Below are 24,722 nucleotides of genomic sequence, written 5' to 3' on the forward strand. Positions count from 1 at the left end.
CTCTATACCAGGTTCCTTCAGGAAATTGAAAAGAATGCGTTTGGTGTTCTCTCAAACCACAGGCATGCCTGGGAGAGAGAAAAAGAACAAAGGAAATGATAATTCTAGTAGCAACATTGTATAAAGAGCGTTCTCACATTCCGAGCTCTCTTCTGTGCCCAGACCTCTCCACACCCCTCGCCTTCTTGCCAAGTTGCTTCCACACCTTGGATGAGAATAAGAATAAGTCACAGCAAGTCATCCCGATGTGTTCTTTCCTAGTACTTGCAGGTCTCATGCCCAACTTCTTTAATGTGAGTTATTTAAATTGAAGAACAATGGCTGAAGATGAAAGAGTGAAAAAGCCCTCTTGTGCTATTTCTCCGTTTGTGAAAAGTAATCATTTAGTGTCGTAGATGATGGTGTTGTGAGTCAGCAAACATAGATCCCTCCAGGGAACACTTTGTCCTGCTGTTTTCCACCTGGGGGAAATTGTCTGATGGGGGAGGGGAGATTAACTGAAATTTGGATTCTAAATAAGTCCAGTTTGTTTCTGTGGGACTTATTTGTTTTTGGAAATCTGTAAGAAACCAAGTTAACAATACTTTTTTTTTTTTTTTTTTTGCGGTACGCGGGCCTCTCACTGTTGTGGCCTTTCCTGTTGTGGAGCATAGGCTCCGGGCGCACAGGCTCAGTGGCCATGGCTCATGGGCCCAGCTGCTCCGCGGCATGTGGGATCTTCCTGGACCGGGGCACGAACCTGTGTCCCCTGCATCGGCAGGCGGACTCTCAACCACTGCGCCACCAGGGAAGCCCTAACAATACTTTTAACTGACTGGAAATGCAGATGTTGTGATGTATTAAGGAGAGAAGTCGTACGTTGGTATCAACCACAGATGCTGAGTCCAGGAGTCTAGAGGGGACACACAGGAAGGGAAAGAGGACTTGCCTTTAGGTGAGAAGGTGCAGTTACTGTGACCCTGTGTCCTGGCGCAGGCCTCAGGTTCCTCTCCTGCAGAAATGGAAAGTCAGATTGTCCGTGTGAGTGTGAGATTTCTGATCTGTGTTCTTCCTGGAATACGTTGGAACGTTCTAGACATCTTGGGTCTGCCTCTGTCTAGTGATACAACACTGGCCCAGACTCTGCCGCACACTGAGCCTCCATGACCTCAGGGGGACACTAGGATGATAAGGTCTTCCATGTCCACACCCCAGGTTTGTTCTGAGAAGGAAAAGTAAACAGGGCCCTTGAGAGCCCTCAGCACACTCACAGGTCCCTGCGGCTGTACTCGGCACCAGTGGATGTCCCAATGCCGCCGGCTCCTCACTCACACCGAGCACATCTGTGTCTGGATGCCCATCTAGAAAGAGGTGTCCAGATACAGATGTAAAGAGACACGTATATAGAGAGAGAGCTGAGTTATTTCTGGTTTTTTGGGGTTTTTTTTGCGGTACGTGGGCCTCTCACTGTTGTGGCCTCTCCCGTTGCGGAGCACAGGCTCCGGACGCGCAGGCTCAGTGGCCATGGCTCACGGGCCCAGCCGCTCCACGGCATGTGGGATCTTCCTGGACCGGGGCACGAACCCATGTCCCCTGCATCGGCAGGCGGACTTTCAACCACTGCGCCACCAGGGAAGCCCTTATTTCTGTATTTTATGTATTTATAAATCACACACCACATATACGCTCACTGAAGCTCAGAATCACTATTTAATATATTTTCAGCTCTCTCCAAGAAGGCTTACAGAAGTTCACAAAGTTACTGGGTCTCCAACTCCAGCATAAAAATGAGCAGAGGAAATTGGTAAAAATCACAGTTGGAATGATCCCATTGAGAGCCTCCTTCTAACCTCGGTTAATTTGGGCAAATTTCCTAAATTTTCTGAGCCTCAGCTTCCTCCTAAGTAAAAGGAGGATTTGAGAAAATCTAACCAGACTCAGTATAAACTCAGTAACGTGTCTTGAACTAGCAGCAGATCCGATCTGGGCTGGCTCCATGTCCCCAACATGAGCTTGGACCACAGACCCGGCACGGGGGTCCCCTCACAGCTCTTAGGGCCTAAGGAGGGAGAGACATTTGAGGAACGAACAAAACCGCCACCCAGAATAGCTATGCAATTACAGTCCTGATAAGACCCAGGATGGAAATCCTGGGGTGCTGGGAACAGCCCACGGGGACCCCATCCAGCCTTGACTGAAGCCACACCTTCCTCAGCACAAAGGGAGTGTCGGCATGCGGATACCGCTTCCCTGCAGGCTCTGCCAGCCCTCCCTTCTGTCCTTGTCCAGCCCCCCCCACAGATACATGTGGGTCACATGTGACTGTCTGGGCAGCCCCGAGCCTGCTGGGGCCCCCGACTCCCAGCTCTTTGTTCTGGCTCAGAAGGGCTGAAGACACACACCAGCAACATCTCCTGATGACCAGTAGGGTGACTTGGGCGCCTGATCCTCTTCCAACTTCTGTGCAGCGTTTTAAGCTGCCAAGCTGTGCTGAAGTGATCTAGAAACAGATAAAAGGCAAAAAAGGCTCATAGGAAGACAGTGAGCACTGATCACTTCCTGCCATCCTCTGTCAAAAAGTGTGTGATCCTGAGCCTCTTGTTCAAAAGCCTTTCCTCCAAGGAGATACAACTTCATTGCTGCTGCTGGGCCTTAGTGTACCCTGCCTTACCTATATTATGCATGATCTTATGCAAAATAAATAAAACACAGAAAATAGCACCTATCTATGCAAAATAACGTTTGCATAAATTATACCCCCAAAATAACCAAATTGGAGGGAACTTTAAGAAAGGTAAAGATTAGCCAAGATTTTGATCTTGACCAAGTTTCAAATCAGGATTTAAACTAAGTGTTGAAGTCCAGTTTTAGATTTTGCTGCCTTGACCACCCCCCTCCCCAAGGTTGGAAGCTGGATTCTCCGATAACCACACCCACTCTCCAACAAAGGGGATTCAGTACACCAGAGCCTCATAGGCAGCATCTTTGATGATGGGATGCAAGGGCTCCCTGATCAATGCAAACAGGCTGGAAGGTGCAGCTGTTCGTATTTCTCCCCAAAGCATTTTCCCTTGGCTTCTGAACTCAGGGACTGGTTTTTGGCAAAAGCCTATATAGGGAAACTCTGGGTTAGTACAGGTGTATTGTGGAAGCTCAGAGGTTCCACACGGGGAGTCCTACAACTGTGTTTCCAGATAACAGTTGATGCTCTCAAATATCTTTTATGCTACAGAGAGTAAGTAGGCGGGCAGTGCACTTTTCCAGCATTCTTTAGAAATTAGCAGCAGCATTGAGCTGTGTTGTCAGTGGAAGGACATGGCTGAACCTGGCACATAGAGGGACCCTGGTGTGACTGCATTTATCAGCCTGAAATGAGCCAGACAGTTAAACTCCTAAATGGAAAATACACAAGCCCCTGCTTTCTGAGCCCGACCTGTAATAACGTGCTCATTCTTTCAAAATTATTTATTGGATTGATTTACTAAATAATCATAAAGTGATTAGTATGCACCAGTCACTGTTTATACTGATTCTCAAGCATGAATGAACCTGAGAAGCAGCTTTGTGATTACCCCCATTTCACAGATGAGGAAACTGAGGCATAGTTTACATCACTTGCCCAAAGTCAGAGCAGTGGGGTTAGGACTTGAAAGTAGATGCCCTTCTCTCTCCCTCTCTTCAGTGAGAACTGAGCCAGGATCCAGCAGCTCACCACATAGCAACATATCCCAACATTCTGATTGCTTCCAGCGTTCTTTAGAAAGAGTATTGTTACCTCATAGAAAATTATCTGGAAATTTCTAGGTCCATAAGGAGCTTGAAAATGATGTATGTAAAGTAGGAAATAGAAGTAGTTGTGTGCCATTTTCACATCATCGTGTTAATGCTAATGACTTTTAGAGTGAAATTTTTTCCAAACCGTTACTATTATAATTAATAGCTTATGTGATTTAAATGCAGAATGCAATGACGATGGCTGGATTATTTTCCTTTTTATATTTTACTTTAGATGTTTAAGGTTGCATAAGCATAGTCTTGAAAAAATAGGATAACCCTGAAAAAACTGTTCAAAACTAGTTCAATTTGCAATCCATCTCCTTGTAAATATTACTTTCTTCCGATTGTTACATTTGGCAATAAAACTATTAGATGAAAGCCCTTTCTGCCTTTCATTTCATTGTTCCCTAAATAGAGCAACCTACTGAAATCCCTCGCTTTAAAAATCAGACTCAGATCCGAACACCTACGTCTTTATGCAGTATTTCTCTTGTGAAGAGGTAACAGCCAAGGGATATGAAGGAAGAAACAGAACAAGCAAACAGACAAACATGCAGTTTCTGAAAAATGAATACCCCTAAGAGGCTGTCTCCCGGGGAATTGCAAATCTTAGCCCCTTCCTGAGGAAGTGAGAGCTTGGTATTTCTTAGTGAGATATTTTCCCCTTGACACACAAGCATTATAGCGGATTAACTAGTTTAAAACTGTTTGGTTGGAGATACAGTCTCTGCGTCTTTCTGAGCGCACAGAGGCGTAATGCCCTGTCCCTTTGGTCTGAGCAGGAAGCCTGGATCCGGGGTAGATTCCTCTACAAGCTGCCCCTCAGGCTTCTCCCTGAGAAGCTGGCTCGGCCTGCCTGTTCCCTCCCTCCTGTGCAATCTCCTTCCCTCTCCACGGGTCCTGGGCAGCTCCATCCGTCCAAATGGGAGCTGAGTTTGCAAGCTGACAGGGCATGCACAGGGCTGGTGGTGCTGATGTCAGAGCCAGCAGACAGTTGTGATTGGATCTAATTAGACTTTGCAGCAGCAAATAGACAAGCTCCCTGCGTGATTGGCTTCAAAGTGGCTGGTGCCAAACAACTAGCAGAGGTGCCAAAGTAGAACCCTGCGTTTGGAGCCCAGATCAAGAGAGGCTGCCGGGGCAGGAGGAGGGGGAAGAGGAGGAGGGGGGCCTGGGCCGGGCGCACCTTTCCTTCGCGGTCCCTCCGGCCCTAGAGCGCTTTGGCGCTGGAGCTCAGATCGCGGCTCTCAGCCCAGCTGGAAACAAGTGACAGAGAACAATTAGAGAGGAGGGCGGGCGGGAGAGCGCTTGAGTGCTCAGTCCTAAAAAGTGAACCTGCTCCCTGATTTGCAGACGCATTTACCGGCGGCGACGGCGGCGGGCGACAAGAGCAGGAAAGGTGAAATTGTTTAAGAAAGGATTCCTGCCCTGTTCCACTTACCGGGTCCCAGCCATGGCATCGGTCTTGGGGACCAGCAGAGGGTCCGGAGGGCTGAGCAGTCAACTGAAATGCAAGTCCAAGCGGAGGAGGAGGAGGAGGTCCAAGCGGAAAGGTAAGGAGCCGGCTTTCTGCGCTGTCTCCCGCGAACTCTCCGCGCTGCGCCGCCTCCTCTTGTCTGTGGGCTTTGCCTGTTTCCAGCAGCTTCACTTCAGGATGCTGGTGGGGTGTCGGTCGGTACAAAGCAGAGCGCTCGGCTCTGGAGTTCAGATCCCTTTGTAAATGCCGGGGCTTCCGCAAGCCCAGAGAGGGTGGCGAACCAGCGGAGCAAAGGGCAGAGGAGAGGGGCTGAGGACGGGGCTGTTCCTTTGACTGGAGTACGGGCCCTCCCTGGACTCGCACTCCCTGGCCGCTGGCCACCGGCACTGCCTCTGACCCTCGCAGAGGCAACGTTAGCTCGGGGGCCAAAGGAAACCCTCTCTTAAGCCAGCATCCCTAAGAACGAGGGACGGGACCTCGTGCCAGCTTTTCCATGCAAACTGTCTTGGAGGAAGGAGTGGGCAAAACCTGGGAAACAGCGTCCCTTCGTTGGCTGACAGTTTCTATTTAGAGTGGTACCCATTGTTTTGTAAGCACGGGGATCTGCAGAGAGAACAGGGCTTATCTGGGGGGAATAAGCAGAAATTAATACATGAAAAGAGAAACAGGCATTACAGCTTGTTAGAGGTGAGAAAAACTGCAAACCAGAAAAGGAGAAAAAGCAGCCGATGACAGGTTGCTCCTGACACACCATCGTGTCTGTGCCTGGGTACCGATCTGTTTGGAGAGGAGTCACCTGAAGTTAGTTCCATCAGTAGCCCAGGGCTCCCACAGGGGCTGGTGCACAGCCGGCCCTGCTCCATGGAGGAGGCCGGTCTTGAAATGCCATCCTAGCCGGTGTCCCTTCCACGGGAGGGTGGAAGGAGTCTTCCAGGGCTGCCGGCTCTTCCCCAGAGAGGAACTTGTTATCAGCAGCTCCTTATCATGAGTCTGCAGGAGAAAGTTCAGTTCTTATTATTTGAAATAAGGCGTTTTTTGTTTTTTTTCAAGTGACCAGAGAGCCATAAAGAACAGTTGAAAAGACACAACTAAAGTGTATCAGATTTTCCGGTTTCTCTGCCGGAGCGTGCAGAGTTAGATGTGGTTGAAGTTGTAAGTCCTCTCCCAAGAGGACTTCTGCCCTATCTTTTCCTAACTGCTCTCAAACAGTCCCCGAGTCCTTCCCGGCTTCTTCCAATAATAGAAATTAGCCGGGCGGTTTGAAGACATAAATGCCAATAGCACACAGTCGTTAATTATGATTGTATGTCAGGGTGGCAGGGAGCAAGGCGACAACTTCCCAGGAAGGTTTCAGAGCCTTCGGTGTCAAAGGAGGTGATTCTGTAATTCTAGTTTAACTCTTGAGCTGCTAAAATGAATGCCAGCTCTTCACTTTGTTACCTGAAAATTTCACTCTGAAACAGATCTGTTAATGTCTTCCAAAAATAATGCTAACAGAAAGTGACAATGATATTGAAAAAAATCACAGAATTTAATAATGAATATAACTTTTAAAAGAGATAAAAAGGAAACGTTGTCTTGTGTACTTCGAGAGTTTGTGTTTTCCAGTATTTTTATTTAGTATATTTAAATATTTAAAATTGAAAAGCATGGAATAATATTTTACAATGAAGCAAAACCTATAGAAAGAAAATATAAGCTGATGAACATTTGTGCCTTTCTCCAAATTCATTTTTTGTACCTTTAAAAGTCAGTCATGCCAGCTTATAAGGCATTCGATTTCGGAAAGGAAGACAAGAAATCTGAAGGAGGACTTCATTGGCTATAGACTTAACTATGACAATTCAAAATAAATTTTATATGAAATATTTATATGCTTTGTTTTCAATATACCAAGTCTCTTAATTTTTATAGCCAAAAACTGAAGTGGGAAAGGGTAATCAGGATGTGTGTGCTAATTCCTGTTATGCGTAAATTTATCCGTGGGGTGAAATATCCTATGGCATCTGCCGACAGCTTATCATGGCCTATGAGTCAAATCAAACTGCTAAGTATTCACTTTTTAGGGAAAAGTTAACAGTGTAAGTGTGTGTGGTCAAACGAAAAGAAAACAGCAATGACAGAGCACTTTAAATCTTTATTTGCGTTTTCTTGGGAATAGATCAGTTTGTATATAATTCCCAGTTATTACGGATGCTTTTTTTCCCTCTTCTATCAGGACAATAGTGAATTTAAATTATGTTCTAATATTCATGAATCTTAATAACAGTAATTGAATAGCATAGCCTCAGCTTTTAAGCTTATCTAATAATAAAGCGCTATATTTGTCACAATTTAAAATCCACACGTGTATGGGTGGATGTTAAGGAATTTTGGTAAGGCTCTACTTAGTAGTAACTAAAGCCACTGATTATGAGCACAAAGAAGGAGTTCTTTTCGTAGGTGAATAAATAAATTAAAATAGATGTTCATTTTTTTGGCCAATGACAAGTATATTTCCACCTATTCTAATGAACAAGAGTCATTTTGAAGCTGCATCATAACTTTTGGTTTCCTGGAGCTGTCAGCTGAAGTGCTATCGGCTTGCTATATGTATTCTCTAAAAGTGGCTTTGTTATGATTTCTTTATTACGCTTTTTATTGTCAAAATCTATGGGCTCTGAAATAAAAACTCTGTCGCTACAGTATAAGTGTGGAATTGATACCATACTCCCATTATTATTAACTATGATCCAGAGTCTCGGAAGTAAAATTTTTTCCTGTAGGAGGTATTTTTTAGTCACCATACCACACAGAAAGTAGTTTATATTGTTAAAAGTCAAAAAAAAACTAAAAATAAAAATAAAACTTAGTCACAGAATATGACTTTGGGTATTACCTAGCCGAGACCTGCATTTGTCTCTCAGATAAACTTTCAAAAGGATACTGAGCAAACCTCCCCACCCACCAATCCTCCTGTTATTTTATTAGGACCCAGTGCTGTCCATTTCTCTCCGTGTGTTATTTTTTAGTTGGGACTTTACCTTAGAAATTATTTATGAATGTTTTACGTTTTCTGTACAAACAAGAAATGTCAAATTTTGACGTTTTTATGGGAAAAAAAAACAGGCAGTTAAAAAAAATCTGTGAAAAGGACAGGGTTTTTTCTTTTTTACACATGTGGTTAAGGAGTGTTCACCTCCCCTGTAACATGTGAGACCGGTCAGTTTATTCTGCTTCTATTTCATGCAAAGACTTTCAGAAAACCCTGGCAGCTCTTGTAGTTTAGGAGAGTTGACTGCTGCCTGCCCACACAAAATACCCACTTAGCTCATTTCTCTCGGAGAATTCTAAGACACTGTGCTCTGCTTTACAGTTCTGGGTAAAATTATGTGGGGTGATTGCACACAACCACGTCTGTTTGTGGTTGTATTAGAGAAATGTCTGCCTGTACTACAAAAGAATTGAATGTGTGAATATTGTAAAAGGTATATATTTTAACCCTAAATAATAAAGGCAAAGGTTGAAGGGTTCTTAAATTAGTATCAACTCAAGCAGGTAGCACAAGAGGCAGCATCATCAAAACAGTGTAGTATATAAAGATAAGTCACTTAAATTTTTATCAGTTAATCTCTGGACCATTGGATACCTCCAGGGTAATATGCCTGAGGAATTTCATAGGTGTATTTTTAATTATTAAAATAATATATGTATTCTCTTTTGTTTCTCTTGATCTTTCTTTGGTGAGAGTAGTTTTCCAAAAAGAAGCTGTGTATTGGCATGAAATGAATTTTGTAAATAAAATGTTTTTAACATTTGACCCATGAGTATATACAATGTATAAAATGACTGAAATTTCTGGAAATAAAAAAGGATTGCTCTTTCAATACAAACATATTAGGAAATGGATTGGGTACCGATACAAATTCAGTTGGTTCCAGGAGGTAAACAGGAAGACAGGGTTTTAAGTGAAGTGCTCAATCATTAAAACAGAGAAAGGGAGGGAACTTTGGAGAACTATTTTAAATGCTGTAGAAACAATCATTTGGTAACTCGGTCCCCTTGAATTCAGCATCAACACACCACCTGTCTTTTTGAGGCATTTGAGGGCAAACTAAGTTAATGCTTGAATTTCATGTATTGTTCCAGGGGGATCAGTTACACAGAGTTTTAGAAAATTGAGGGTGAATTTTGGAAGCTAACACACGGGTAAAGCTCTGCAGAAGTAAGCTGATGAATCACGAGGAGGTAGGAGTGGCCGGTTGCTGAACGTGGGGAAATGCAGATAAAAAGTTGGCAAAAGGAACAGGATAAGTAGAGCAGATGGACTGCAGACACGGGCTTGTTGTGAAATGGAATTCCGTGCAAAGCTAATGAAATAGAAAGATGGGCCAAGGATGAAGGTGGGAGGCCTGTGGCTCTCAGACCCCGCAGCGGCAGAGTAGCTGGCGGGTCTCATCCTGGCTTCTGGGGACTTACTCCTGCATCACAGCCGAGCATCCATGCTCGCCCGCCGCTTGCCTCGCTCGCCCACAGCTCCAGAGGAAGGGCTGGATTAGGTGATAAAATTAAATTGATGAAACTGTTCGCCATCCTCTAATTATGTGAGGGCTTCTTCTTCCTTTCTCTTTTTAAAATTTGTATTAGTACTTCTGGTTTCTAGTGACCCATGTAATAGCAGTAATTTGAGATTGCTTCAAGGGCATTAGATATGATGAGTGAACTTGAATTTAGAATAAAAATATGAGATTCATGTATCCATAGCTAAATAGTGGTGATTCGGTTATTGCAGAAGTGCTGTCCCAGAAGAGCATTATGTAAGGAAATGCAGAATAAGGAAATTGCATTTTTCTTTTCTTGAGGCATGGAGAGACAACTTATGCTCTGAAAGCATTCAGTGTTCAATTTAAAAACCATAGATGTTTGTAGTTGTGTGTGTATACCTATATACATATATACACAGTGGAGACAGTGGAAACATTTGAGCATTTTTTATGTCTGCCTGCTTCTTTTTCTAAAATGCTAGAAAATGAAAGCACTGTTTTTGTAATATGGACAGTTTTGAACAACTCATAAACCCAAAAATAATTATACTACTCTGCTCTTCATCATATAAAAATATTATCTCTAAATGCTGCATTGGTAAATGGAGCTCTTAATTACTAGCAAACAAGATTTCTAAAAGGATAAATTTTCACATGATAAGCAAGATTTTAAAAGCACTTATTTTAGCCATTACTAAACTGAATAAAGAAAACAAGGTGAATGTCAAGTGAAATATGAAAAGCACGATGTGCTTCACAAAACAGTCCAACTATTGAGTGTTAGCGTATCCATGAGCTTATACATCACGAGAAAAAGCCACACAGCCATATGTACTGCCTGAGCGCAGCAAAGACCTGTTTCATGTTGTCGAGTCTCTGTAAATAGTGAAGCCAAATTAACCCGTCTTTTCAGTTAAATGGTTCTCCTGCACTGAAATACAGAAATACATGCTGTGAAATACTGGATTATGCAAAGAGAATTGTTTATTCCTAGCTATTAATATATTATAATTCCCTTAAGAATGTATCACTATCAAAGAAAGGGACATTACTTTCAGAAAGAGGGGAAAACGCCTGCTTAATTCTTGATCCACATGTGAATCTGATACCCTCCTGTGGGACTTCCAGAAACAGAAGGGGAGGGCACACGGAGAAATTTAAAACCTAGACTCTTGTACTTGCATATGTGACTGCCTTGGTTCCAAACATCCCTCTTGGGTGATTAAAATTTTATTTCCCTGTTTATTTTATTTAAAAGGAATGGGGACGGGGGCTATTGCCTCTGATTTCCTGATGTTTAAGCAACATCACAGCAAATGTAGCTCTGAGAGCCCTAAACCTCCATCCACAGATTTGTGAGTGAATCCATTTTCCCAGGAACCATATCCAAGAAACGGCAACCCAGAAGTGGAAATGTTTGCTTTTTAAGCTATCAGTAATTTTCCCCAAAATACACTTGGCCACTTGCAAAGACAGCTGATTTTTTTCTGAAGAATGATAAATATTTGAAAATAAAGAGTTAATCTGAGTGCCTGAGTTCTCTCCATACACTGTGGACATATAGTCATCTTTTATTATAGTTACAGGTATTAACTATGAAGAGTAGCAAAATAATTTCATTTTATTATTTCATGGATGGGGAATGAATACAACTAGTATCTGGTTTCTGGTAAGAAAGCAGCTAGTAACTGTCCCTTTGTGTCATAAAACACACACACACACACACACACAAATTCACTATCATCTGTTTTAAATTATGAAAATTATCAAGTTAATGTTAAAAATTTTTTTAATCTCAAAAAATAGCAAGCAGGTAATATAAATTTTATATTCATACTAAAGAGGGCATTTTTTGCTTGACTAGGAAATAGTGTCCAATAAATGGGACACTTATAATGATGATAAAGAGTAGCATTTAAGATGGAACAGACATATCAGGTGACTTTTAGATTTTAAGACCATTTTTTTTGAATCCCTAAGAGGTGAAATTTTAAAAGCTTTTTTTAAGCTGTGTTCACGTAAAATCACAGGACTGGAGGTGGCTTCACGTGGCTGCTTTGATGCAGAGAAGGCAGACAGAGCAGTCCTGCTTGTATACCTACTAACACAGCCCCAACGTGAAGAGTCACAGGGGCTGCCCTGCAGCTAAAAAGTTCCAGCTCATGTCCACACCGGCTACTATCAAAACCTCCCACGACTGGAGAGAGAAGCTGGGGTGTAGACAAAAGGTGGAATAGGACAGTTATCATTTCCAGTGTAATTACCTGTTCACTTTAGCTAAAATCTGGTTACATCCATTCCACCAAGGGCTTTTATAATGGTGCCCACAGAGAACTTTCTCACAAAAGAGATCGAGGCTTCTTTCTGCTGCTGTTTCACCATTTGAATGATAAATACAGCTAATATTGCTCAGAATATATTAGCCAACCTTCCGTTCTGGACTCTCTACTATACAGAGGTGACTCTTACATCCAAATGTTAGCTCAGGGCTGCCAGGTGATCGCACATAATAGAAAGTGTTCCTTTAAATACTTCAAGTAGGATGTGCTTTGGAGACTTTTACAGATTTAATTAATCTTTGCCACTCCATTTATTTGAGATGAAATCTCTAATTCTTGTTTCCTACCACCGATAGACAGAAGATCTGCCTCATCACTGTATAATGTCTTAGGTGATTTCTCAAATATGGCATGAAAATAGGACAGAGGGGGACCCAGTTCTCTGAAACGGGAGCCCAAGTCAAATACTTTCTCTGTTAAAATCAAAGAAAAAGTGGGGCGATTCTGTTTCTCAGAAGCAGGACTGTGGAATCATGATAAAGTAGCTCACAGCGTACACCTAGGACACCAATAATTGATTTAAAAACTATTTTATCAAAGTCCATCGGAAGTACACAGATGTCCTCTCTTAAAAATTAACACAATATTTCCTAAAAGTTTAATTGCTTTTGGAAAAGTCCAAGTTAATAAACATGACAGAAATGTCAGCAAAATAGATTTTGACCTCCTCTACCCCCAAGTCTGGCTGCGCTCACTCATCCCTGTCTCGAACAGATGCTCCTCCTGCATTTGGCTTATGGCTGTGGAATCTATGTGTCCTTAAAGGAAACATGCTCTCTTTCTAGTAGACTGTGCTCGGGCTGAAACATAAAGGTGCACAAGCTCAGAGACTGCCAGCCATGTACAATTTTAAAATATATTTTTAATAAATTTGGATGTTGAGCAAAACAATATTGCCTTTTACTATTCCTTAGGTGAATAAAAGCATGGAAGGCCTACTTTAACCACAGACATAAAGATATTTTATTTGTGTTTTAACTCTAAATATTCACACTGTGGATGAAAGTTTGTAAAGGACCATCCGGATTCTAACAGAAAGTGACTTTTTAATTCAAAACATATGGTTCAAGGAGAAATTTTTTTTAATTCAAATGAGTCCATGCTGCTAATTTTCTTTCTAAAGAAGAAGTGAATTTGAAATAAAAATCATTGCTTTGTCCCTAGGTTAAATAATAGCTTTAAAAGTACTCTTAAGACAGTAGAACAGGAAATATAGTAACTTTGACAGCCCTTGAACGATACTGAACTGAGAGCAAATACTGTCCCCCTGACGGTGGCTTTGGTGGCAGCACGTGTGTCACTGTACCAGCCCTTCTCAGAGCTGCAGGGGGGTCTATTCAGGGCTGGTTGAAATCCAGGGAGATATTTTCTTCTTAAGCATTTAGTATGATAAGTTTATTCATTTTAGATCTAAAAAATGTGGAGTTCATATCATTTTATTGTTATCACTTGAGAAACAAGTATTTTTTAGTGAAGTTAAATTTATTTGGGGCTTTTGTATGTAGATAATGAATAGAGTTCAAGTTATTAAAAATTGCACTTTCTGTAGACTGTTAATATATGCATATAATATATACAGATGACAGACTCAAGATTTAAAATACATATAAGCATTTATTGAAATAATGAATATTGAAATATTAAAATATTCTCCATCAGCTGCAGCCGAAGTCTAATATATACTCATTTTTAGATAAACATTTAAAAAAATTAAGTATAGAAAAAATCCTGAGAGCACAAACTCCTTGAGAAATAGTGAAAAAATGAACTTGGTTGATGATCATGTTTTTTAGTGTTGAGAAAAACATTTTTAATATTTTAAAATTTCATAAAGCTGTGACATAAATCTTTTTTGTCTTTTCCTCTAATAAGATTTAATCTATCCCCTTACATCATAAAATGAGAGAAACAGAAACTATGGTGGTATGAAGGGATTTGAACAGAAGGAGAGGGGACAGGAGAGAGGGAATAACTTACAGATCTCTTTCTTCCTGTGCTCTGATCAGAGTTCATCTTCCTGCATATTTTCTGTATCTTCCAAAACAGAGAGGGCTCTTGATTGAAAAGTAGGGGACGTGAGATCCAGTTCTGCTCTGTTTGCAGTTTGCCTTAAACATTGCATATGTATTCAAACAAGGGCTGTATTGGACCTGTGTGAGTACCTTTTATTCATTTGCAATTGTGTCTCCTCGGGTGCCTACTCTGGACTGGGCAAAGAACTAGGAACTAAAAAGATTTTTAAAAAATAGTCGACAGGGTCCTCCTTCTCTCTGAGCTTGTATTGGATTTGGGGATATAGACACACAAATGTAAAATCAGGGAACAAAAACAGACCACCAGAACCCCAACATAGTATTAGGTCCTACGGGAATTTTTTTTAATACCCAATATTAGCATATATTTTACAAAATTGAATTTCTATTGTATTTCTTTTATCGTTGCAGGTGAAACCTCCTGTATAAAAACTAAATCATTAAAATATAAACTCCTGTAGGTTTAAGCCTTTTTATCCCCTCTGCAGTGTCAAAACATAATAGCTGCTCAATTAAAATTCACTGAGAAAGTTGATTTCCTTTTTGAAATGAGTTTAAAGAAATAATCAGAATGTAGTAAAAGGGAAGCTTTTCTAAGGAGATTGGGTACAGATCGCATGAGCTGCTACAGTTTACATCAGGGAACAAACCACATGAGGGGTGTGAGTGGGATGTTATTCATGTTACCTTGGGGGTGATGACCACTAGGGAAGGATGTGCCTTCTCCCATTCTTGTTTTGTGGAATTGTCTGAAGGTTTGATTGGCGGGTGTTTGTCTGTGTGCGTGGTGATTTCTCAAGGGGCCAGATATATTCGGTGTGGTCCCAGAAATTAGCACACAGGCTCTCTCATTGTACACCATCAATAAATGGTTGTTGCAGAATCAATTTATAAAGGGCACTGACTTATTTTTAAGCCATTGCTATGGAAATTTGAATGTATTCATTCAACAAACATTTATGGGACATCTTTATGTGTCAGCCATCGTGCTAAATGGCAGGGATTAAGCAGTCACAGAAGCTCTGGAAAATGTTCTGAAAGAGCCAGACGGCACATCTCAACACGGCCTGGCTTCTCCATAGTCCATGCTGAAGAGATAGTTCACAGTCCCCCCGCTGGAAGCTGGGGAGGCACATTCTGCCATTTGCCAAACCAGCCCCGCCGATGATCATCACACTCGTGGGTGTTTGTGTGGATGGGGGGAGGTGCAACCCTCAGACCCAGACAAATTCCCAAGGTGCTTCTCAGTGAGACTGGTGCCCCCCCACCCTTGACCCTGAGGAGTTCTTCTCCGCCTCTCCGTCCTGTGCCTGCAACTTGGGCACAGAGGCACACACACACCCCTGCCTCGTGGGTGCACACGTGTCCTTGAATCGATCCTACCTGCAACCAGCGCCCGGACTCCTCCTTCGAGACAGGACCAGGCACCACCCCAAACGCAGCCAACCATCCTGCTTCTCATTTCACAAAATTCCACTCTGTCCTCATGGCTGAGGGTAAACATTGTGTGCATCTGTGTAGTTCAGAATTCTAGCACCAAGCCTGAGAAAGTGAGTAAACGAGGCGTCTAACTTGTGGGATGGTTGGCATCTCTCTGCCTGGAGGTGATGCAGGTACAGGGCTAATCCCAGCAGTCATAGGAGGCGTTCCCACCACCATGTCCACTCAATACTGTGGACACAGGATATGTTGTGGAAAAGATGAGCCATTGATCCTGTCCCTTGTTTTTGTGTAGATAGCAGGTTTCTTGGTCTTTCTTATCTCTTACCTATTAGATGACCTTGGAATGATCTCTCTCTCTATTTCACATACATTAATTAAGCAGGTGACGTGTGTATAGCACTAGGAGATAAAATTCTTTAGCGCATGATTTACGTGGTCTGCTCACTTTGGCTACAGTGATGCTGGCTGCACTAGTTAGGACTTGATATTTGTCTATAATGATACTTAGGAAAGTCTCCAAACTTGAATATCAGGGAAACAATAAAAAATGCAAGTTGATAAAATTGAAACCATACAATGGATTGAATGCTACATCCCATTTGTATATATTTGTAATAAAATAAATAGGAACTTCGTGTGAGACACTCCCGGTGTGACATCACTGAACTCCCTGGTCCAGGAGGGGGCGATGTTGAGTTTACCCACATCCCAGGCAAAGTGTATGAACTAAATATTCATGAGCCTGGATGTGTCTATTTTACAGAAAGTTAGCCTCACCCAAAAGGTTAACAAAACACAAGGGAGGACAAGTCCTGAAAGATTCATTTAGTTGATACTCTGCTCTTGAGCTTTCAACAAAATTGCCTTGATTAGTCACGTGTAAATTAGCTCTGCTGAGGCCATTCAACCGACTGCCCATTTGGCCCATAGACAATAAGAACGAAAAATTAGTCACTAATATTTATTGAGCACTTATACTGTTCTACTCCAGAAATTTCTCTTTGCTGTACCATTTCTTTATCTATAAAGTAGGAAGAATATTTGAACCATAAGATTGTGAGATATATAAATATATATTTCACATACATATATGTGTGCATATATATACACAGTCATTCAGTGATTAACAAAACATCCTCATATTTAGGTGACCTATAAATGAACCTTTAAGATAAAATGTAGAATAGAGGAGTTTTTTTGTACTTATCAGTCTAAGTTAACCATACAAAAAAGTCTACATAGAGAGTATATTAGTCAGCTAGGGCTGCTGTAACCAACAGCACAAAAGAAATGTATTCTCTCCCAGTCCTAGAGTCTGGAGATGGAGGTCAAGGTGTCAGCAGAGCTGGATTGTCCTGAGGCCTGCCTCGCGCTGTGTCTGCACATGGTCTCCCTCTGTGTGTGTCTGTGCCCTCATCTCCTCTTCTTATCAGGACATCAGTCGTATGGGATTAGGACCCACTCCAATGACCTCATTTTACCGTAATCACCTCGTTAAAGACCCATCTCCAAACACAGTCACATTCTGAGTCCTGGGGATTGGGGCTTCAACGTGTGAATGTGTGGGGGACAGAACTCAGCCCGTAACAGCAGAAAGCACTGTTCTTTTTACATTTAGAGACATTTCCTGAAACGAAAGCACACTGTTGGGTTATCAGTGCCCTCTTTCCAGAAACATTACCTCCACCTCAATAAGGGCCAGAAAATTCATGTTCCATTTTCATCACCATGATATCTCTAGTATATAAACCATAAAATCTCTAGTGGATGAGAAATGCTTGTAGAATTGGACTAACATTAGACTTGATTAAATAATGTCCAGAATATTTTTTCTTGATTATTTTGTCATGAGTGTTGCCATCTGATCTGATGATGTAAACCTACGTGGATTTTATTTTATTCGGCCTCTTGTGTCCTCCTTTCCTGCCCCATGAAGATCCCCATTTCTACTTAAAGGTAGTGTGAACCGTGATGTCCCAAGGAGGGTTCTCTTCCACAGTGTAAGTGGTGGGAGGATCCCACAGACGTGTGCACACACACACACCCCACGGAGGGCTCTTTATCCTGCTTGACTAGAATCGTCCTATGCCTTTCTTACTGAGAGGTTAACTAAAGATCCTCTTTATTTCTGAATGAAGGGAGTGAGACTCCAAGACAAGTGGCTACTGCCGAGAGCTGGGTCGTGAGAGAACCTGAATTGGATCCTGTGGTTTTCAATCAGATGCTCTTAGTGAGGACCTGCCGTCCTGCTGTGGAGTTGAGCATGCAGATCCCTGGAAGGAGGGGACTTTGAGGGTGAGGTGACATGGTCTCTGGGAAAGAGGGGCTCATTGCCACTTGGGGACCCCTGAGCAAACATCTCAGGGAACGTCACCAGTGCCTGTGAGTGCCGTGGCATGGAGTGTGACGTGAGGCACTTGTGGGGTCTGTGCTTCCCGTTTTCACAAGGATGCTGAAGAGCATGAAGCCAGCTCATGATATCGTAATGTGTGTGAGTGTGTGTGTGTAAGGACATGTGTTTGTGGGCATGTATTTGCATATATGTAAATACATATATAGAGAGAAATAGTTATATACAACTGTGCTTTCATTTGCTTAAATAGCCTCAGCAACACAATTATCTGATTTGAAGGTTAAAGAAACCCTTAGAGAGGGTTCAACCAACTCAGACATTTTTCGTTTTTATCTTCATTTTTCAGATTTCTAAATAATACACATTTGCTCCACAATAAATATTAATTGTTGTACAAGGTAAAAATATTTGACAACTACAATGAATTAATATTAGAGGTGAGGAAATTTTAAATTCTAGTTTTAAAAATCAAATACAAAAATAGAAAGTCCTAGTGCCGTACATACACAACCACTGCCTACACAACACCTGCCTACACAACATCTGCATACACAACATCTGCATACACATCTGCATACACAACACCTGCATACACAGCACCTGCATACACAACACACACAAAAAAGGTATATCTAGATGAGTACACAGTTTATAGTGATACTCAAATTAGTTAATATTTTGCGGTGAAAATGAAGCCTATTCTTTACTCAGTGTAACCCTGGAACTAAATCTGAACGCTCTAAAATGTTCTCATCATACTTAAATACCCTTTTTGTTTACTGTGCACCTGGATTTAAAAGGAGAACATCCTGAACTACCTTGTGTGTGTCTGTGCTTGTGCACAGGATATTTTTCATAAACTTTCATGCATAAAGGATATGTTTAATGTTCCCATTTCCTAGATTAAACTGGCTCAGAGTCTGTGCTGTCTGTACAAAGTCAAAATCAGCTTGAAGCCACAAGTAAACATATAGGTTCTGTTTCAAATTCACTGAGTAAATGGATGAAAAGTGGATTACAAAACAAATTTGGGTAGAGAATAGTCAAATGGGACATCTGAACTCAGCATATGACTACTGATCCTGGAAGTATCAACTTTGAAACAAAACAGTTAAATAACGGTGACCATCCTAAGTAAGCAGACTGTTCCGACAATGTAATAAAGGAATATTAGCATTAAGGGAATATATGCAACTCCACTGGCAAAAATGGACTGAAATTGCTCTTCCCATCTGTTCAATGTCTTATTTATAAAATCATTTTACATAAACACACACAGGTAGATTTCTGGGCTTGTAAAATTTCTTTGTAAACAAACCACCAGTTTTTGGTGACATTGTGTTTATAACTGGAGAATGAATCTGGATCCCTTACCTTCAGCAGTGAGAATGAGAGGCTGCCTCGTGCCACTGACCTTGAGAGGAGAGTGGCCTGAGCAGATTTCTTTAGACCCCTCCCCCGATCATTTTGTGGAACTGAGGGAGGCTCCAGACCCAGAGCTGAAGGGGTCAAGGGAGGAGCTGAGGGTGGATAAAAGTACAGGCTGTGTCCAATGGAAGGGCCTCTGAGCCCCCGGCCCAGAGCAGGTCTGACACAGATGCAGCATTTCAACAGCATCATACCTGGGACTCAGGTTACGTGTGGCAGGCAGTGTATGCGGCTTAAACAGGCTTCTGTGAACTTCCCTGCTGATGTACCAGCCATGCATAAAATTCCCTATTTGCAAAAATATCTTCCAACTCCCAATTGACTTACAATAGAAGTTGTCCCTAATCTGAGTGTCTCCACGTGTGTGCATGTGTGTGTGTGAGAGAGGGTGGGTGCACTTGTGTGCCTTTGCACACCATGTCACAGATATGGAAAAAGAAAAGCCAGGTCACTTAGTATAAGTAGAATCTTTACAGATAAAAAAAATGCATGGGCAAATTTAGAAAGTACTCTGATAATGAGCTTATATTTTCAAAGTTTATTTTCAATACTTGTTCTTTCCTAATTCTTTTACATGAACATTAACATTTGTTGGTCTTAAAACACACAGTAAACTTTCGCCTCTTGCAGTGTTTTGGTTCCTTTTCTTCTCTTGGTTGCCTTATTTTTTTTAAGTGACTTCGCCTTTTTACGCAAGTTGAATAATAATGAATCAGTTACCCTGTACTGGTCAGTCTTGAAGCTGAGGCCCCTCTGAGCTGAAGAAGGTAGAAAACTTGAGCTTGAAATTTAGGTTTGTTCATTAACGTCTTCCTGCATTTCATTCATATGAGTGCTGATTTTTCTTTCAGTTATGTTCATTGTTTTCCTTATCAAGTTTCACAAAGGTACTAGGCTTTCGGAATCACTTTCATTAAATCAATGGGAAGATCAAATGGATAATGTTCAGTGTAGACTCGTTTAAGGAAAATAATGGATGCCTTAAACTTTCTGATAACCTTGCAAATGGCAGCATCCACGGTGAGCAAGTGTTGCCAAGAGACCAGGCACGCATGAGCCAAAAAAGAGCAATCTATACACTGTTCATCACTCCTCTTCTTTTCATTTCTGTCTTAGCTGCTCTCAAAATGTGTTTTCAGTGGACTGTCAAGGCTTCGCCAACTCGTTGTTAAGGAGGGTACTCGTGTGCCCAGATGCGCCCAGGTGGTGCCTGTGTACACACCTGAGTGTAGGACTGATTAGACATGGTTCCCTGTTTCACTCTTGTAAGCATCCCGACTTAAGACGGCTAACCATGCAATCACATGCCCCATAACTTATGAAACAATACTAAGTGTTATTATTATCCCACTGTTCCTCAAAGACCCCCTCAAGACATCCTTCCCTCCTTTGTTACATTTTCCTGAGCTATATATCACCATACATTTGTGGGTGTGATGTTCCTGCTTTATATCTGTTTAATTCTCACTAAACTACAGTGTTTCTCGCACACCACCCTGAGTCTGCATCCATGTCAGGAGAGACTGGAACCATTTCTAAGCAGGACTTCAGAGCCGGGGTGCAAGCAGAGAGCCAGCGCAGTGAGCCCAAGTCCCTGGTGGAGGAGAGGAACACAGGCGGAGGGACCACACCCGTGACGCCCGTGGTCAGGCGGGTCCGCTGCTGGATGCTCAGCCGCCCCTGGTCCAAGAGCTGCCCCTTGTCACACCCCTCGGCAGCCTGACTCAAGGGGCTCCAGTGGCTGGACATCAGGCCCCCACATGTACATGCTGGTGTGGTTTCTGCCCCAAAATCACTGAGAAATGAGACAAATCTTACATGCAAATGAGAAGAGCTTGGAGATTTTCCAAATACAAAACCAAAAACAAAACGAATGCAGAAAAGCACATTAAACCCAGGTGGAGGCACAGGAAATGTTGCTGTGTAACACCTGTGTAGTGAGGCCATAAGTAAACGGTATGAGCAGAATCGAAGGAACATGTTTGACAAAACACACACATTAGGGAATTTTAGGTGTGCTCTCAATTCCATATGTCCCAGTGTGAGTTTAAAAGACTTGGGTATAGCTTATAGTTATCCGAGGCACACGTGAACTTTGAGGTTATTTCCTAGACTTTAAAAAGTGATTATCATTTTATTATAATATTCTCTACATTTAGATCCTTGACATCCATAAGAGATGTATACTCAGAGATTTGTGAATCTTAAGTCTGCCAAAGCAGGTCCTTTCTCCCATGGTGCAAAGTAAAATCTCCAAGTGAAGTTCCTTACAACGTGTGAGATGTGTTTTGTTTTGTTTTTTTAAGTTTGGGATATTTTGATTTATATAAATGTAGCAGGTTGGTTTGCTGTGAGACTTCTCAGAGTCCAGTGCATTTTGAGAACATCCCAGACAAGTAGAAGCATACAGTGTTTTCTAAACTTATTTCAACCTTGAAAACTTTGGGGGACAAAACATTAATATCTCACCTAACACCAGCACTCAGTGGGATAAAGCTTAGGGAATGCCCAGATGACTGAACGTTACTGAACATTTCACAGGCTCCTTCACAGCAGACTCTGCCGCTAAGTAATCTGTGTAACGATTTTGAATTTATCTAAAATTTCTATTTTCTTCCTAAAAGCCATACATTTCACACCTTTATTACTGTCACCAGCCATATTGGACGTATGCTGACCAGATTTAGTGTTCTTGTCTGTACTCCAGCGGGATCTAAGTCGCCTTCCTGGCAGGGAAGCCTGCCTATTTCTGGGACCCTGGCAACAGGACTAGCCTATGCACTGGGGTGTGACACAGCTCCCAGAACCATGGATCTGCAGCAGCTTCTGCAAAGCAGAATGGGCAGCTGACCTCCTTGGCGGCCATGTGACTGTCCAGGAAGGTGCCCAGAGCTTGGTCCAGCAGCTGGAGGAGGAGGGAGGGCAGTGGTGAGGGGGGCCTCGACCCAATGTCCAGCCTCCCAGTTCTGAGCCTTCCTGAGCACTGCCTGGCTTTCTCAGCCCCTGGCTCTGTCCGTTCACTTCTAATAAAGGCTCTTTTTTCTTAAAACTAATGGGTTTAGTTTCAACAGCTTATAAATAAGTACTAGCACATTATTTTCTTTTCAGGACCTTTTTAGAATAATAGAGCAAAGCAAAAATAGAACCCACACTGGTGAGAAGTGGCTGTTAAGTCATTGGCCAGGTCGCCTCCAGCTCAGTTGTTTTACTCCTGGTCAGCATTCTTTAGGAGACGATCAAATTTCAACATCATGATACTTGCACGTTCCTACATTTCCTAGCACTTCCGAGTCAATTTTCACCCACAATTTTAAAAGAATTCTATTATTACATTTACTATGAAATAACCTTTAATGTTTCTCAACCAAGTAATCAAAATCTATTATTCATACAGTAAAAGACACTAAAGTGTATTTAGTGGCTTTAATTTTATTCTTAAACCCTACTTACTTTCAAAAAGAATATTACATAGTCACCATAAAACACAGAGGTACAGTGGACCTTTGCAGATAAAAGTATACTTTCAGATTGAAAAGAACAGTCTGGGGAGACAGTATGACTACGGCAACTGAACATGAGATAAAGTGCTGAGCTTCCTGGTAGCCAAGGCAAAAAGGGAAACAAAGAGTTAGAGACTTCTTTTCTAACAGAAGCAATCAGCTCAGGATGACAAACCACACGAAGAAAAAAATTAGGTTATTTGACTCGGGGAAAAAATGAGAGAAGATATAACATGAAAGTTTCAATGAAGCATCTGGTTTTTAAGTAGCTGATTCCTATGGACTCTCCAGGCAAAGCCAGCTCTAAACATGCACCCAGCATCACTTCATAGGGTTCATGCTGATAGGGTTGTGTCAGGACCAGAAAAGCAAGAGAGTAGGTACCCAATTGAATAAAATCCAGCTCAAGTTATTTAAATAAAAAATGTAAAAAGTGGGTTAGGACCCAGACCTAGCTTTTGCATGTAAAGCTGAATTTTGAGGATCCCATTTTACATTCTGAACTGGATGCCTACCCAGTAAGCCAGCAATGAGAAGCAAAGGCCCAGCAGACTACAAACACTCACTAGGTGAATTATCTTACTTTTGGTTTTTAAAATGAAACAAAGATTAGCAAATTGCCTTTAAAAACTTGTGCCTCAATTCTGTTTGCTCCTCACGCCCATTTCTGGATTGAGGGGCTCACACCTTGCTTATGGAGGTGCTTCATGGTGCCGATCATAAACTCAGCCTGAATTGTGTGACCCCCTCCTCCCAGAGCAAAAGTGACCTGGACCCTGACCTCTGATGCTTTCAAATTCTGGCCTCCAACTGTATATAGAAACTGCTTAAATTTTCCATTTTTTTAAAACTACCGCAATAGCCCAAGGAGAACTTTGCTTCTCTTAAATTTCTTACACTCATACTGCTTAGCCATGTCATGTAGTTTTTTAAAGCAGTGGAATATTTTTACATTGAAATCACATGGATCTCCTTATGCAAAAGAAAGTGCTCAGGTTTGTAAACCCTTAGACGTCTAGGAAACACATTTTGTAAACCACTGGTTGACCAAGCATTGGACCCTGATGCAACTTGTAAAGTAGTTACCTTTTATAGTGTGTTCCCGTGCTGCATCCCCCAGCTAAGCTGTCTCTATTTTCTTACGGAAGCAAGTAAATATAATATGATGATGGCCAGCTTGAAAATGACAAAGAGCATAACTCTGATCTCTCCTTGTTCCCCACGAGATCTGGAGCCCAGAACTTCACTGATGGGGGGTGTTCAGTTAATGTGTGTACATTGAATTCTGGTCCACCTCCTTGTGGAACAGACTTCTGCACATAAGATGCTTAGGTTGACCTACAGTCTCTTCACGTAAAGCCTCACCTGAAACACTTAATTCTCATTTCTTTTTGGCCAAACAAAAGAACATTGTGGGCCTTAAAAATGATCTTTAAAACCTACTAGAAACTGAAGAAAACCTTGTAACATGGTCTCGCCGTGAACATTTATACACATGCGGGACTTGCATGCCTTTGTTTGTATCCATCACTTCTAAGTGCCCTGTGCCTTCACAAGCTTCATGCCCTGCTACCCACTCGTCAAATTGTAGACATCCCAAGAGCAATGTGGCCTGATGTGATTTTCTTCCCTAATTCTGCACACAGCCAGGACAGGTCTGTAGGTAGGTGAGTGCTGGTCAGGACCCTGGATATTTTGCTGGGACTCTGTGCTCTTCAGCTCAAAGCTTCTGTGAAACAGATCAGCCAGTGTTGACCTGCATCACCACCTGAGTGACCTGCAACCTCTGCATGTGTGTCCTCCTCCCAGGTCCCCAGGGTCCGCATGGCCCTAAACAAGACTCTCACCTGCCCCCTTCAGCTACACATTT

At 42.1% G+C, this 24,722-nt stretch overlaps 1 protein-coding gene across 1 annotated transcript in view; it reads left to right on the forward strand.

Annotated features, from left to right (window-relative positions):
- Nucleotides 1–5,209: 5,209 nt before the first annotated feature.
- The window catches only part of ADARB2 (adenosine deaminase RNA specific B2 (inactive)), a gene marked incomplete at both ends in the record, with an annotated part of 372,267 nt that continues 352,754 nt past the window's right edge, over nt 5,210–24,722 (forward strand). The window contains one exon of the mRNA XM_079700997.1: nt 5,210–5,309. Within this exon, the coding sequence (XP_079557123.1) occupies nt 5,210–5,309 (100 nt within the window). The remainder of the gene's footprint in view (nt 5,310–24,722) is intronic.

Source organism: Hyperoodon ampullatus (genome assembly GCF_949752795.1).
Source record: "Hyperoodon ampullatus genome assembly, chromosome: 3".
NCBI lineage: Eukaryota > Metazoa > Chordata > Mammalia > Artiodactyla > Ziphiidae > Hyperoodon > Hyperoodon ampullatus.